The sequence below is a fragment of the Condylura cristata genome, unplaced genomic scaffold (assembly GCF_000260355.1).
Source record: "Condylura cristata isolate star-nosed mole 26May11 unplaced genomic scaffold, ConCri1.0 scaffold00016, whole genome shotgun sequence".
In the NCBI taxonomy this organism is placed as follows: domain Eukaryota; kingdom Metazoa; phylum Chordata; class Mammalia; order Eulipotyphla; family Talpidae; genus Condylura; species Condylura cristata.
The window spans coordinates 15,024,276-15,041,886 of NW_004567117.1; the positions used below are offsets into that span (position 1 = coordinate 15,024,276).

Here is a 17,611-nt window from a genome sequence, read left to right on the forward strand (position 1 = left end):
ATAGGATAATGGATATACCAGAAAGGGGAGGGTAAGGTGGGATGTGGGGATAGAATTAGTGCTTATAAAGAAACACAGAAGAAAATTTTCCAAATAGGGGTGAAAGACTGAATATACAAATCCATGAAATTAAAATGATAGATGCTAGACCCGTAAACCACGATACACACAGTCATGAAGCTACCAAGAGTTCCAGATAAAGAAAGAATACTGAAGATACTTGGAGTGGTATAGAGGGCAGTGTATAGAGAAAGCAAGTAACACTTTAAGGTATTCTCATCAGACTTTCCAACAGCTTTTTTGTTTTGTTTTTAGCAGATGCTCTGCAGGACAAGGAGAAAATAGAATGATATATCCAAAATACATAAAGCTAACAACTACCAGAAACACCGTATCCTTTATCACCCTCTTTCAAACATGTGGGAAAGATAAAGGTCTTCCCAAACAACTGTTCAAAAAATTTGCCAACACTAGATGTAGCTTACAAGAAAGGTTAAAATGAGCTCTTTTATGTAATATAAAAATTGAGAGGACAAAGTGGCAGTATGGAGACTCATGTATCAGTATCTTTCCTTAATGAAAATGGACTGAAGATACCAATAAAAAGGCACAGAATCTGGATAGATCAGACAAAATATCCAACATGTTGTGTTATCTCCAAGAGACCCATGCTATCTCAGAAGCTAAACATCAAAGCAAAAGGCTGGAAACTATCCTACAAGCAAATGAGCCAGGGACAGGGACAGCCATATTAATATGTCAGATAAAAAAATTACAGTTACAAAAAGAATCAAGAGATAGGGGAGATGCCTGTATAATAAGTAAGGGAAAATATACCAGTAAGACCTAATAGTCATCAAATCATATGCATGATACAAAAGTTTCAAAATATATAAGGAAACTATTAGCAAACCTATAAATAGACAATGAATGCAAACTAGTAATACAACAGCATGTATTATTAAGTTTATTTGTCCAAGTACATTAATAGACAAATAAGCCAGACAGAAAATAAATAAGGAATCAAAAGCCTGAAATGAAGAGTTACATCAGATGGGCTTAATGGATATGTATAGGAAATTTGCACTCTCCAAAAAGCTGAGTACACATTCTTCTCAAGTGTATATGGTACATTCTCTAAAACAGACTCCATGGTAGGTAACAAAAAATCTCACTAAATTCAGTAAGATTAACGATCCCATCAAGTGGCCTTCTCTGACAACAATGGTATAAAAACAGAAATGAACCACAAAAGGAAAGGGAAAATGTGCAAACATGAGGAGACTAAACAACAAACTACTGAATGATGATGGCTGGGTTATAAACAAGGACATCAAAGAAGATACTAGAAACTGTCTGGAAAATAAATGAAGATTATAGCTCCCAGAACCTATGGATGCAGAAAAACATTTAAGACAGAAGTATATGGCAATACAGGCCCATATCAAAAAACAAGACAAATTTCAAATAAATCATCTAACATTATACCTTAAAGAACTAGAATAAGAACACACAAAACTAAAAGCAAACTAGAAGGAAGGAAACAATAAAAATTAGAGCAGGAAAAAAAAATCAAAGAGTTCAAAAGATTAATGAAACCAAAATTGGGTTCTTTGAAGATAGCTAAAATAGACAAATCATTAGCAAGCTCATTAAGAAAAAAAAAAAAAAGGAGAAAACCTTAATAAAGTGAATCAGAAATGAAAGAAAAGAAACACAGAGGATCATATGAGACTACAATGAACATCTTCATGCTGATAAAATGGAAAACCTTGAACAAATTCTTTAATACACACTCTTCTGAGGCTGATTAAAGAAGAGACAACCTGAATAGACGTTATCAAAAGCAAGGAAACAAACAGTAATTGAAAGTTATCAAAACACAAAAGCCCAGAACCATATAATTTCACTAATGAGTTCTAGAAAACATTCAAAGACAAGCTAATAGCTATCTTCATCAAACTTTTCACTAAAACTGAGGAAAAGAGAATCCTCCAAACACATTTTCTGAAGCCACCATTACTAATAACAAAAGCAGACACCATTAAAAAAGAGAAAGCCTGGCATGGTGGCACAAAGGGTTACAGCACAGCACTGTGAAGCTATCCGTAGCCACTGCAGCACACGTTCAATCCCTGCCAGGGAGGTGACCCACATGGCATAGCATACCTCTCCTTGCTTGCCCACTGCTCCCCTAGCAGTGTCTTTCAGTCATTTTGCCTGTTCTATTCCCCATTATTTCTGGTGAATCCTCTCACCCCCTGTACCTCTGGCCTTTACACTAGCTCTTGTATACATAAATAAATAAATCCTTTTTTAAAAAAAGAGGGAGAAAGCCACAGACCAAACTCTCTAATGAACACAGGTATAAAATCTTAAACAAAATGTTAGTAAACTGAATTCAACAATGTGATCAAAGGATATAAATACTGTGATCAAGTGAAATTTACTTCAGAGAAGCAAGGGTGGTTTAATCCTAACCACAAATTAAACAACATCACTTAGTAAATCAACAGAAGGAAAGCAAAAAAAAAACTACATTCTTATCAATAGACTCAGAAAAACATGACAAAGTCTAACATCCAAAAAATGGGGATAGAAGGACTATAACTCAAAACAGAAACAGCAATATATAATAAACCCATAGCTCATGTCACACTTACACTGAAAAACTGAAAGCTATTCTTTTAAGAACAGGTATAAGACACAGATGTGCACTTTCACCACTACCATCCAACATAGTACTTGAAGTCCTAACTGGAGCAATTAGGTAAGAAAATAATATAATAGAATACAAACTGGAAAAGAAATCAAACTATAGGTACTTGCTCTTGAAATTACACATAAAAGGTCCTCCCTGGTGGCGCAGCGGGTTAAAGCACAGCACTGAGAATGTAAAGCTGCTTCCACATGAGTTCGATTCCCGCCTGCCCTGGAGGTGACCACATGGCGTGGCAGACCTCTCCTGACCCGACCGCTGCTCCCCTCAGCAGCGTACTTCCTCCATCTGCCTGTTCTGCTCCCCACTCTGTCTCTGGTGAAGCCTCTCACCGCACCTGAGCCTCTGGCCTGTACCCCAGTTCTGTATGCACAAATAATAAATCTTAAAAAAAAAAAAAGTCAAAAAAAAAAGAAATTACACATAAAAAACCCCAGTGACTACAATAAGAACTATTACAAATAATAAATTAGTATAGTAAAGTGGTAAGCTACAAAGTCAACATAAAATAACCAGTTTCATTCCTATTTGCAAACAACAAATCAGAATAGAAATAAATCAAGGAAATAATCCCATTTATCATTGAATCAAAAAACAATGAACTTAACAAAAGAAGCAGAAAACTTATACACTGAAAAATATTGAGATATTAGTGAAAGAAAAAGACGACGACACAAAGAAATGGAAAAATATTTCTCCTCACGGGCTGGAAAAATTAATGTTAGCATATCCACCTTACCCTAAGCAATATATAAATTTCATGAAATCTCTGATAAAGTTTCAGTGGCATTCTTCAAAGAAACATAACATACATTCCTAAAATTATATAGAATCACAAAAGACCACAAATAGCCAAAAAATTCTGTCAAAAAAGGAATAAAGAGGTCATACTATCAGATTTCAAACGGTACAACTTATAATGATCAAAATAGTGTGGTATTGGAATAAAGACACACACACAAACCACAATAAAATAAAGTAAACCCATATTTATATGAACATTTAATTTTCAACAGAAAAGCCAAATGAGTAAGGAACGTCTCTTAAACAAATGCTATATGAAAACTGAATAGCTACATGCAAGCAATAAAATAGTTAATTATCTCACACCATACACAGAAACTAATTCAACATGCATTAAAAACTTGATTAAAAGATCTAACACCATAAGGTACACAGAACAGAGGCAAAATACTACACAATGTTGGCTTAGGAATTTCTTTACAGACACTCAACTTTTAATGACAAAAGAAACAAAAGCAAAAATAAATAAATGCAATGACATAAAATTAAAAGCTTCACCACAGTGAAAGAATGTATTAAAAGGAAAAGACATCAAATGGGAAAAAATGTGAAAATATGTATGTACTGAACATCTTACCAGGAGCTAATACCCAAGATCTATAAAGAACTCACATAACTCAAAAAGAAAAATAGGAAAAACCACATATGAATAACTCCAATCATCAAAAAAAAAAAAAAAAGCGTAAGAATTAAACTGATAATCTCCAAAAGAAGACATGCAGTGACCATCAAGTACATAAAAATTGCTCATCATCTCTTATCATGGAAATGCAAATTAAAACCACAGTGCAATTACAAGAATGATTCATATGAAAAAGATCAGAAACAACAGGTGCTAGTGAGAGGATGGAGAAAAATTCAACTCCCATAAAAAACAGTAAGGAGGGTCTTCAAAACATTAAAAATGGATATATCATGTAAACTAGCAATCCTATTTCCAGGTGTCTACCCAAGAATGTGAAAACACTAGATCAAAGGAAACCTGCACTCCTCTATTAATTGCAGCACTACTTACAGCCAAGTTATGGAAACAACCAAAATCCCAACAACAAATGAGTAAATTAAGACAGACAAGACAGACAGACAGATATGCTAATGGAAAGGTGAGCATTTATAAGAGCACTAATGCAGATGGATTCCACATCTTACTACATCAATGCACAGTCTTAAGACAAAAACATGAAGGGATCAAAGAAATTAAGAGTACAGAATAGCAAGAGATATTTAACAGCTAAGGGAAATATGTTGGGGGTAAAAACCAGGGACAAAGTTAAAATATGAATAAATGACTATGTCTCTATTGGTGTCTAGAGCTAAGGGCATATTTTATATGTTTCAGAAATTTTAACTGACTGTACTGACATTGTGTGAAAAAGACTTAAATAGTTTTTTTTGTTAACTCATATAACATGAACAGGAAAAGGAGAAAATGAACCTTAAGTGAAAAATGTTTAACCAACACTGGGATAATCACCCGTTAACCAAGTAACTGACCTGGTCATATCCGTAAGGCCTCTGCTGTGGTGGCTGTGGTGGTCCAGGCTGTGTTGGCCTATAGCCCCCATACTGCTGGCCTTGTCCCTGGGGGTAATTAGGGTACTGAGGGCCTGGACCACCCTGTGAAGGACCTGCAGAAAAAAGAATACAAACAAAAGTCCAAGTAATAATCAAGTTGCTAGTATTCTGAGGGTTTAAAACTTGATGTCATTATATATTAATTAGTAAACTAAAAAAAAAAAAGTTTGACATCCTGATTTTCTTGAATGCCTTTTGAAATAAATTCTAAACATTTCGGTAAAAATCAAAATAATGAAAGAATACCACCAAGTACGAAATGCTTTGATTCAAAGTAATTACTATGAATGACAAAAATGTCTTTGATGCATTACAAATATCTTTTTACTCTAAAAACCAAAGTTATTTTTTACAGTCACAGTCATTAGCTTTAGAAATAAAATGTTAAACAGATTATGGAGATATGCTTAATCATAAGTCATTTCAATTGATTTCCAAGCATGTACAAAGTTACTTGTTTTAAATGCCAAGGTTTAACAATTCATTTTTCTTATGTTTTAAGTGACTATCACCTTACCTTTAGACAATGAATCACCTCCAATTTATCTTTCCTTTTAAATGGATTACTAGCTTAACAACATTCTAATAAAAGTGAGCTAAAATTAGAGACTTGCAAAAATGATAAGCCCCATTTCCATATTTCAAAATATTGATCATCACATTTTTTGGAGACAAAAATTATTACCATAGCCCTGCTGCTGTCCTGGGTAGCCCTGCTGCCCAGGGTACTGCTGCTGCTGTGGGGGGTATCCCTGTTGGGGAGGGGGTCCTTGGTAAGCATCTTGCTGCTGGCCATACTGGGAATTTCCTACAGGGTAAGTGGAAAAGAGGGAAAAGCCTGAGAAGTTTGCTTAATTAACTTTGTTCTTCTAAGATGCATAGCCAACAACACAAGAACAAAATAAAATGCCATACTGATTTTTAAAAGTTAACAAAACAAAGAAAAAAACTCAAACCAAACAGAAGGATTTCGGCCAAACAAACTGCAGTTAAAGCCAATTTTGCAAGGTTGAACTGCAGCATTTTCAGCGTCTCTGCCATACGAGCATTACATTTACTGGAACATCACAGTCATAAGATCATGACTATGCTAAATAAAATAAAAAAGACAAAATTAAAGACAGCTACAAGAGCACACACTAGCTACACAAGATCAGCAAGCTGTTTCCTAAAGGCACTATACTTATATGTAAAATTATACATATGTAAACACAAACAAGAAAAGAAATTGGAGTGATGAATTTATATTCAAACAGAAATTTTCCACTGAGGAAAAAAATTATTTTTAACTGTTATCTTTTTATTGTTGTTAGAAATTGCAAGTCACGGTTATACATTTTAAATATTTGTAAGGAAATTATTTTGTTTGATCTGGGCTCCCTGTAACTTTCAAGACAGCCAGCAACTAGTATTCTACAAGAGCTTTGCATGGGTAGAAGTTATCTTATGCAAGAATTTTCATTCCTGTAGAAGGGGATATATACGTGTATGTGTGTGAAGGTATATAGATACCTCCTTCGTAGTAATGTTGTGAGGAATCCTCATAAGGCCTATCGTAGCCTTGTTCAGGATACGACGGTTGCTGATAACCGTAATCATTATGACCTACATCAATTCGACAAGAGACAGGAAGAAACGTTAATGGCCACTGAGTGAAAACCCTAAATATATTTCAACTTTCAGATAAAATTGAAAAAAAGAAAATAAATGGAAATACATAAAAAAAAATTTCAATTGCATTAGCCAAATATTTACCAATGTGACTGTTTTCATTTAAGATAACTAACGTGCAATTTTTTTTTTAAGCACATAACAGTTTTAGAAACATTACACTTCTTAGTCTTAACTCTCATAATCCTCAAGGGTGGGGGGGGAGGAACCTTTATCTTTCATTTAAAAAAAAAAAGAGAATGAAAGCATTTAGGTCTTTCACATGTAAATAACTTGGAATTAAATTAGAATGAACAAAGGAAGCAATTATCATATTTTGTCAAACACCTGTTCTGCTGGTCGCCAATTCCACAGCATATGCTAAAACAATGCAAAATTAAAAGAGCTCCATAAGTTTTTTTTTTACTCTGAAAGAAACTGAAACAAATTTTATATTCTAATTACTTACATAAATTATACGTATCTAGAGTATTTTCAGATGCAAAAATATATAGCTTAATACTGCCAATTCTAGAAGTCTACAAAAAATATTTCTAAAGTATAAAAAACATGCACCTCCATAAAATTAATACTGTGTTAAGTAGTAGAGCACAACTTTAGTTTCAAAGCATGGTAAATTTCATCTGCAAAGTGATCAGACTTTAATGCAAATCAGTAGTCTAGTCCTTTTAACTAAATTATGCACCAAAAATGCAGAAAACAACCTTTAGGTTAGCTAAATTCTGCATTAAATTTTACAAGAATGTCCAAGGAAGAATACAGTTATGAATATATGTTATCATCAGTGCTCTAGCATTCTAACATTCCAAAAAAACCTAAGATAAATATCTACATTAAGGGTTGGCAAACTTGGACTGCTTCTAAGTATAGCTAGTGGTTTGTTTTCATAAAGTTTTATTGGAACTGCCGTGCCCATTCATCTTTTCTACAGTTGTTTTCATGCTGTGAAAAGAGTTCAACAGATGAGACCAAGTCCATATAACTCACAATGACTAAAATATTTACTCTGGCACTTTACAAAAATTGTTTGCCAACTCCTAATCTACATATTTAGTCACATAAATATCTGAATGATAAAATATCTAATGCTCTATAAGAAAATTTACTGTCATTATACATGGTAGCAACACTTTGTAAACATCAGACAATTAATAAACATCTATGCAAAAACAACACCATTGAAATTCTAAAATCCTCTCATATAATAAAACAATGATTTAGAGTAACCTTAAAGTTATTATAATTACAAAATAACCTGTATCTGTTTTGAACAGAAAAGTCATATTTACAACAATACAAATTTCACAACTTGTAGGACCAATTTATAATTATGGTCAAATACACCTCAGTTACTTAAAAATGTTTTTGGAAAATAATCATTTATTTTCAGCACTTTCTAGTGCATAAATTTAGCAACAGATGCACCTCTCAGATTATAAATGTCTATAAAGCGTACTAAAGTTTTTCACTAAAAGTAATACAATGTGAAAGGAAAATGATAAAAAAAATTTGAATATTTAAAGGCAAAAAAATCTGCTATTAAAAAAAAAAACACATCATTTTCTAGCCAGATATAGCCATATATATAAAATCACTATCATTTGTAAACATTTATTTTATACAAATTTCTACAGGTTGAATGTTTGCTTTGCCTACATAATCAAGAGTCTCTGTAGTGAAAAGCCAAGTGTCCTTTTATGGAACACTTTCTATGCTTTATAGAATGACAAAACTGTGGGTAAAAAGAATTCTTCAATATACCAAAATATATCTTCTTGATAGTTAACATTAGCTTCTAGTGAATGGTCCCTTTGTCTGTGAGTTCTTAGATACCTAAATTTTTCCTGCCAAGTATTGTATCTTAAACACAATAAGGAAGTTTACTATTTAGAAATATTTTGGCAAATCCATTCATAACAAGACTAATCATTTGGTAATGTAAGTGAAATACTCCAATTCACCAGTTTTACATGTTTTGATTCTTTCATCAACACTGTATAACACATAATACATAATATTTTTAATAGAACAAAAAGGTGAAAGAAATGTGCAGCAATATAAGCTTACCTATATGCTCGGTTTGTTAGTAAATAGAATATATCTTTATTAATCACTTTTTCACAACACTTTTCTTAACTTGAAAATAACTATTAAACTCAACAACTAAAATTAAAACCTGATTTCTGAATGCCTTTCCACATTTACTATAGCTACTATAAGCAGCTATTCTGTGGATATAAATTAGCTTACAAGGTTTTCTCAAATGCAAATGTTGATGTATGTAAACACTACTTCTTTGAGAAGTACACATTAAAATGATGAAACTTACAAGAACTATATTCTTTGTATTCATTCAATGCACAGCAGCAAATCAATGGGTGAGCTTTAATATGTAAATGATCTCAATCTCAACTTACTTTGGTTCAAATGAACATTTCCAAATATAAAAGAATCCTCTTACACAAAAAAAAGGATTCAAATGACAAAATGTGATTCCTGATGGTACTAAACAGGGAACAGCTAAACAAAGTGTATTTTGAAACAGAATGTAAAACTAATGCTATTATTAGCTTTAGATAACTATTTCTAAATTGGAAGAAACGGATAGTTTCTTCAACCTCATTCAAATGTTCTGAATAGCCACCTACATTAATATTGGGCAGGGATAGAAAATGGGAAAGTTAACATTAGGAGAGATTACCATCAGGGTAATATTGCTGGTTCATGCCTTCAGGAGGACCTTGTCCACCATGACTGTATTGGTCCCCATAATAGTCTTCCTGGCCTGAGTACTGCTGTGGTGGGCCTGAAAAACCACAACCAGTCAAGATGTAAACAAATTAATTCTGTATGTCATCAAAAGGCTTTCTTTTGAATATGATGCTGAAAGATTATTTTCAATTGCAGATTCCCCTCCCCTGCTTTGGCACTTCAGATCCTTTTAAGTATTTTTATCCATATACGTACATAAACACATAGCAACACCACACACACATTTCACAAAAATTAATCTTAAGACCATACAGGAAATATTAAACAATACCAACTAAAGACAACAAATCAATGACTTCTTAAAAAGAGGAGCAAACTGGTAAAGAAATTAGTTTCCTGTTTTTTTTTATATATTAAAGCAGTTTGAACAACAATAAAAAAAGCATAATTTTCTGCTGTAAATTAGTGAGCATTTGATAAAAATTTTATGATGTAACCTTTTGCCCCAAAAAAGATGAAAGAAAGCTGAAAACCAGAAAGTTCCTATCTACTTCATGGCCCTTGTATCTACTATATCCACTACCTTTTTATTTTGGGTAAGAGTGTGTGTGGAAGAGCATGTGTGTATGTATATATGTGTGGTTGTGTGTACAGGCAGATACAGATATATAAAATTTAAAAATTAAGAAATAAAAAGCCCTTCCTTTGCCTAAATTAGAAGTTCATTAAAATTTAGTCTTTCAACTACTATTATTTATATATGCAGGAAATTTTCCAAATTGAATCTTACCCTGTTGAGGAGGTCTATAGGGAGGAATCTGCCTCTGACCCATCATATGATTGCCTTGGTTAACCTGACCCATCATTCCCATTGGTGGCTGCTGGCCTTGGTAATGCTGCCCACCTCCCTGTGGCATATTGTACTGTTGAGAAGGAGGTTGCTGATGCATCATTGGACCTGAAAAGGAGCAAAACATTATGGACATAATATTTTTTAAATCTTCAAGAGAAATTTCAAAGAATCTTTAATTATGCATTAAATGTGTTATATATTATAATAATAATTAACTTCAAATAAAAAAATCTTTTGAGTTAAAGGTTGTAAGTCTAAATAATCTGCAAACAAAGGAAAACAACCAAGCCATGGTGGTTTGAAAATTCACTGGAAGAGCATTCTAGCAATTAAAAAAAATCCTGAAAGTATACTTTCCTCCTTCTGTTCTATGCAGTGTTTATCTACACAAATTTTCCAGGAAAGGTAAAGTACATATAACACAGAAGAAAACACAGTAAAATAAACTTTAAAACAACAACAAAAATATCACACAGCAAATGAGTTGTCAATTCAGATGGGAAAAAAAATCTAACTTCTGAATACGGTTTTCTTTTTATCTTTACAATGCCCATTCATTATATAATGACAAGTATACTGCACACTTGGAAATATATTTACAACAGAATAATTTCATAAGCTTTAAATTTTAAGCAGTATTTTAAAGGGATTTCTTTCCTATTTCAAACTCTAAAGATTTATTAACTAAAAAGGTCTAATTTCAAAGAACTGTTATACTTTTAACACAAAACAAAAATTCCTAAGCAAAGAACTACAAATAGGTCATACACTTAGAAATCAAAACTTAGAAATCTCTACAAGATGAGTATAAAGGTAGTCAAAATACAACTACCATTGCTCTAGTATCACAGAGGCAACAGTAACAATATGTGAATTAATCAACAATGACCACAAAGTTTTGTGTTGCCATCTAACAATATAAGCAGCTCCTCAGCTCAATGGGCCAAATTACCATTGGGGAGCTTGACATTCTACCACCACAGATGTGACTGTCTCAGAAATATGTATAAGCCCTCACCCAGTTTACTGCTTAAATGTAACTACATATTCCTCATTTAATGAGGTGGGGGGCAATATAAGAAGTACAAAAGAAAAAAGGCTAGAGAGCTTAGAAGAGTATTACATGCAAAATTGCCCAAGTGAGCCAAAAATCCATTGGTAAAGTACTTAAATACTCAAAACAAACAAGTGTACCTCCTTAAAATATTACTGACCTACAGCTGCAGCAGCAATGTGAGCAGAAAGAATGTAATTCTTCCAGTATGATACTGTGCTACCTGAGGAAGTACTTTACCGGTGCTTTTTCCCCCTTTGCCTTTTTTGTGCCATTTATTTTCAAATTCCTTTTTCCTTCTAATTTTTTTTATCATAAATATGAGCCTTTCAAAGGTTACTCTGGGACTTTTCTTTCAACAAGGAAATAAACCTTTAATAATAGACAAACTGGCTCAGAGGAGAATGGAGGGGAAGAAAATGTGAACACTGAATGCACTTACACTGCTAAACATGCTTTGACACTGATTTCACTAAAACAACCAGAGGTAAGGATCCTAATTTTCAAGTTTTTAACAAAGGGATCTAAAGATTAAAACTATGTAACTGACACATACCAATTGGGAATCAGACAACACTCAAGTCTGCTTTCAAAGCACATTATTCCAATATTCTTCATGCCTTTATTCAAACTACAGCAAATTTAGAAGTTCAGAAGTAAATAATGCAAAAAAAAAAAAAGTTCCAAAACATTAGGTTACAACTTTTTAAATAGTATAAAATATAAAATATCATATTCAGTAGTGGCATTTATAATCTAAATAGCATGGTTGGACATTTATGTAATTCCCTTTAAGATTTGAAAGTTTTGTCCCATTATTCTACTCCAGCACTGATTAAAGACCTCTTGTCTTAAAGTAAGTTAACTATAAAACAAAAGCATATATTATGCAATGGAACCAAAACTAAAAATAAATAAGGGAGAAATCAAAAACATAATAACTAAGGGAACGTTCAACAGGATACAGTAACAATACATTTTTAAGCTTTGCTCTAAAAAAGTGAAGTAAGTCTAGCTTAAACCCGAGCTAAAAGACCATTCCACTTGCGCTTGATCTTTTGGGACTGTCAGCAGTTCCAGTCCCAAAGAGCTCAATTATCACCCTCCTTTTATTCTGTCACTCCAGCCCTCTGAGGATCCTCAATATCATTCAGGATCAAGCCTAAAACCATCGAGAATAGAGAACAGAACTGCTAAAACATGGTGCTTTTCGTCTTTTCTCTTGAAGCTTTCTTCTTTAAAAAAAAAATTATGACTTCAAGTCTGATTGTTTAGGAAGTATATTATTTTCCTTATGATAATGAAATGTGCTATACTCGCACTAAAGTCAAGTCTCCTATATAATATCACCCAGGAAAAGTTCTATAAAACCTATCTCTATCACTCAAAACATTTCTCTATCACTGTAATATAAAAATCCTAAAATAAATTTATTCACCCTACTTATATATATATGTTATAATAAGAATTAGAAACTATAACTCTGGATGTTATTTCTCATTCATATTTCATCATCCACTACTCACATTTTCTTATTTGTTGCCTAACTATTTAATATCAACTATGCATGGATCTCAATGAAGGCATTACTAACAATCTATTTGGAAAAAAAAAATCTTGTATTTCAGCAAACTCAATTAGCTAACCTACTATATAATCATTTAAAATGAGTAAAATTCTCTACCGAAAACATACATCTCTGTTCATTAAGAATTTTAAAGACACAGTAGGATGTTTACATAAAATACTGAGGATAAAAGAACAAGAATGAAGTAACAAAGAAAACCCTCAAAACTTAATAATATCACTAGTTATATAAACTTAGCAGTTTTCTAACCATGAAAACAGAACTGAGATAGTTTTTAGCTAGCAAAAAGAAAACAATTAACGAAATACAAGCTATTTCATAACACGAAATTTTTAGAGAAATTCTCATGAAATTGTTTAAAGTTATTAAAATAATAGTTTGAGTTTTATTATTATTTGTCTTTTGTAACATAGATCTCATCCTTACATACAGTTCCTTACATCTAACATTTATTAAAGCTAGGATTCCCTATTATGGGAGGCTTTGTTGCTCAGGAAACATTTTTTAGCAAAATGTAAAAACTTTTTCATTCACATACCTGGTATGGAGGTACTACTGCCACCTACTGGGTACATGAGAGAAATACTGCTAAATAGCTCCAAAAGCACAGAACAGGTCTCCCAAGTAAAGAATTAGGCAGATCAAAAAGTCTGTAATACTAATTAAGAAATCTTAAATCCTCAAGGGCATAATTTTAAATCATAGGCATTCCACTATTTTGGGGAATCAGCCTATGTCTTTAGCTTTTAGACTGGGAATTAGGAAAAGGCTGCGCTGGGGTTTAATAAATCTGACAAACTAAAAACTAGGCAATTTTTTAAGAATTAGACAACTCGGGCCCTCCCCGGTGGCGCAGCAGATTAAAGCACAGTACTCAGAAGGTAAAGCCACTTCAGCATGAGTTTGATCCTCAATAGAAAACCAGGGAGAGGGACTACATTTGAACATACAGTTTTGTGTCACTTAACATAAAAGTTGAAAAGTTATGAATCATCTGGCACAAAAGAAATTATCCTGCCCCTCAAAATTCTGAGGGAATAGACTAAAAATAAGTACGACTTGTTAAAGTTTTAGTTTCTAAAATTTACCATGTAAGATTCTGGCTTGGCAAGTGTGAAGTGAGGCAGACAAACCTTACTTTTACAAGTTCCCAAGGTGATTCTGATCCAAGTAGTCCTAGGACAAAATACTGAAAAAGAATACTTAGGGAAAGAGTAACCAATTCTTCCCTTTTTCATAAAAAAAGCTAATTTATGATTTGGATGTTTAAATTTGGAATAGGCCTCTTCTCATAGGCATAAGGTATATGAGCTGTAAAATAAAGCCTAAGGGATTTGTTTTAGAAAAACATCAAAACTCATGAGTGAGATTTAAAATTTGCCCACTTAACTGTATCTAAATTTATGAAGAGAGAAAAATTAAAACTTTTAAATGATGAGTTCTATTAATATGCAAACTAAAATTTTTATGGATAAAGCTTGTTGATATCTGCAAATTACTGTGAAATGCACTTGAAAGATAAGATATATTAATGGATGGAAGATAAAAAAATTTACTAAAATAGTAACTGAAGAATGTTAATGTTGCCTCTATAGACACAATTTCTTCAACTTTTCTGTATGTTTGAAATTTTACATAAAATATTGGGTGAAATTTAAAAATTTAAGCTGAAAAGAAAAAAGCCTTCTCAAAATTCAACAGTAAAAAAAAAAACTAAATGGAAGGACAAAAGACAGACATTTTACAGAAGATGATACACAGATGGCATGTAAGCACATTGAAAGATACTCAATATCTGAGGGCACATGGGTGATTTGCTGATGGGAAACCCATAGGGATTGCAACTGAGATGGAAAAATACACAAACATATGTAAAAATGAATTATCATAAAATTAAAAACATAAACAATCTTTTAATTTCACTTAAAAAAAAAAAGATACTCCATATCTTTAGCCATTAGGGAAATGCAGAGGCCAAAATGATGTATCACTAAGTGTTTTTAGAAAAGCTAAAATTTTTTAAAAAAATATGTATTGACAATAAAAAGGGCAATATGGATTAAGAGAATGCAGATCATTCATGCACTGCTGGTGGGACTGTAAAATGGTGCATTTACTTTGGTGATCAGTTTGACAGGTTTTAAGAAAACTAAACACATACTTACGATGCACTCTCAACTACTCCTAGGTATTTATCCCTGAAAAGTCAAAACTTATTTTCAAGTAAAACCATGAAAATGTACACTGTTTATGGTATCTTTCTTTGTGAAAGTCCAAAACAAAACACAGCAAAAATGACCCTCAATAGGCAAACGGTTAAAAAATAGAGAAAAGCATAACTAACAGTGATTACGAGGGATTAGATGATTGAGGCAGGACAGACAGGATCTCTGTTACCAGTACAATGTACAGTTAACCTAGCTATTTCAAAATAAAAGTTTTAAAAAATGAATCAAACGAAAATTGAGCTTATAATCTGTTGAACAGAACTTATCCAAACTTTGACTCCCAAACCCTAAAGGTTTTGGTATAAGTGACAATCATCTGTATCATCTGACAGTAACTGACAGTTCCTTCTTTGGTTCATTCCTGGAATGACAGTTGATGAATGACAATACTGGAGAAAAGGATACTAGTTTTCTAATTTGTTATTAGAGGAGGAAATCTAGCTAATCTATAGTGAACAAACAAGATAAAGTAATGAATAAAACAAGACATAGTTCCCTACTGGAGGAAATCTAGCTAATCTATAGTGAACAAACAAGATAAAGTAATGAATAAAACAAGACATAGTTCCCTACGTCATAGAACTTAAGAGATATGAGAAAAATTATTAAACAGGTATTTATAAATCCTTAAGCAATTGCAAATACTCAAACTACTGCTACAAAGAGCCAAACTACTGGCTCTTTACACTCTGTCAGCACAGTAATTTAAAATTTACAGAGCTAGAGTACAGGTGCTTTTTACTTTATGTTCTATGCTTTCCCTTACTTCCCAGACTTTGCACACTGAATATTATTTTTATATCCAGAAAAAACTTTCATTATTGGGATAAAAATTACAGCATTGGAAAACTCATTCAATATAGTAATATTGATCAAATGTGTCAGAAGACAGCTAATTGGAATTAAATGTCTGTATAGACCACAAACTGCAGCAGAGTCCTGCAATATTAACAATACTGAATAAATACACCATTTTTAACACTGGAGAATGTGTACATACCACTATCATACTTTCAAATTTATTACAGACATCAAATATAACTTTTCTATGAAATAAAATATCTGAAATAATTTATCTGTAATTTCTCTATGTATATTTCAAAGGAAAAAAAATCAGTACATGGCTGTTATTGAACATGTATTAAATGTTTTTAATTGGGTACTCCAGATAACTCCTGAACTTTGATAGATAGGGTTGAAGGACTAAACATTAAAGAATGGGATTAATAATGTAGTTAGTCAATCTATCAAACTTATTTATTGGAGACTCAATAAAAACTTTCAAGTGAATTGCCTGGGAGGAGATATTCAAGTGTGTAAAAGTGTGTAAAGTCACACAATGGCATCAAGAGAGCTATATATCTTGAGATTCCACAGGGAGAAAAAACTATCTTAGTTCTTCTATACCTTCTCTAAGCATGTTCCCCTTTGTTAACGTGTATCTTTTTACTGTAATAAATCATAACCATGGTGTTAGAACTTTCAATGAGTTCTGTGAGTTTCTTTTCAAGCAAATTACTGAAACTGAGAGTGGTCCTGTGAACCCCAGAAGTTTCAATTAGTGTCTAAAATAAGGCAGTCTTATGGTCGGTTCTCTAAATAACTTTGCTTTGGATAAGTCCTATAGTTAAAATCAGAGTTAAGAGCAGTCTTGGGTGACTGTGCCCTTAACCTTCTCCAGAAACTTATACAGTCTTTAGCAGACATCCCCCCCACCCCTCTCTTTCTGGCATCATTCATTGTTCCCTCCCTAATATATCATTCCCATCAGTATGCACATATGATTAAATATTTTCCCATATTAAAAAATCTTTGACCACACATCTTCCTCGAGCTATTAACCCACCTTTTACATTTCTATATCAAAAGTCTATTGAGAAGAATTATATTTACATGGTTTCACTACTCTTCTCATTTTCTCTTGAATATAGTATAGCCAGGCTTTTGCCCCTATTCCACCAAACTACCCACACTGCACCCTGGTCACTGTCCAATGACTAGCTTTCAATCCTCCTCTTGATCTTTCAGTAGAATTTTATGATCTTAAACTTTTTTCACTTAATTTTTAAGATATCACAGTCATTTGGCTTCTTTCCCAATTCATACTTGTTACTTCTGCTCAATTTTCTAAATACCCCTGGAAGGAATCTATCATCTCCCCAATGTCAAAATATTAGAGTGCTCAGGAACTGACTCTTCAGATCTCTTCTCTTCTTCACCTTTATTCATTCCTGAAATGATTCCTTTTCCAATCCATAGATTTGAATATACTAATCTCTCCCTCAACTCCAAGTGCTACCTGGTACATCCATTTAGATATCAACAGGTCACCTAAAATTTAACATGTACTAAACTAAACTCTTACTATTCCTGTAAATCTAGCATTCTCTTTCCTTTTTTTTTTTTT

The 17,611-nt window shown here is 32.7% G+C and overlaps 1 protein-coding gene across 2 annotated transcripts in view; it reads right to left on the bottom strand.

The window, feature by feature from the left end:
- SS18 (synovial sarcoma translocation, chromosome 18) overlaps positions 1-17,611 on the bottom strand; it is a 63,802-nt gene that overhangs the window by 9,786 nt on the left and 36,405 nt on the right. The window contains exons 6-10 of one of the 2 annotated variants that reach the window (XM_004683798.2): positions 10,272-10,439; positions 9,471-9,575; positions 6,611-6,703; positions 5,784-5,906; positions 5,018-5,151 (exon numbers count right to left, since the gene is read on the bottom strand). In XM_004683798.2, the coding sequence (XP_004683855.1) occupies positions 5,018-5,151; positions 5,784-5,906; positions 6,611-6,703; positions 9,471-9,575; positions 10,272-10,439 (623 nt within the window). The remainder of the gene's footprint in view (positions 1-5,017; positions 5,152-5,783; positions 5,907-6,610; positions 6,704-9,470; positions 9,576-10,271; positions 10,440-17,611) is intronic. The other variant, XM_004683799.2, reaches the window with a different exon arrangement.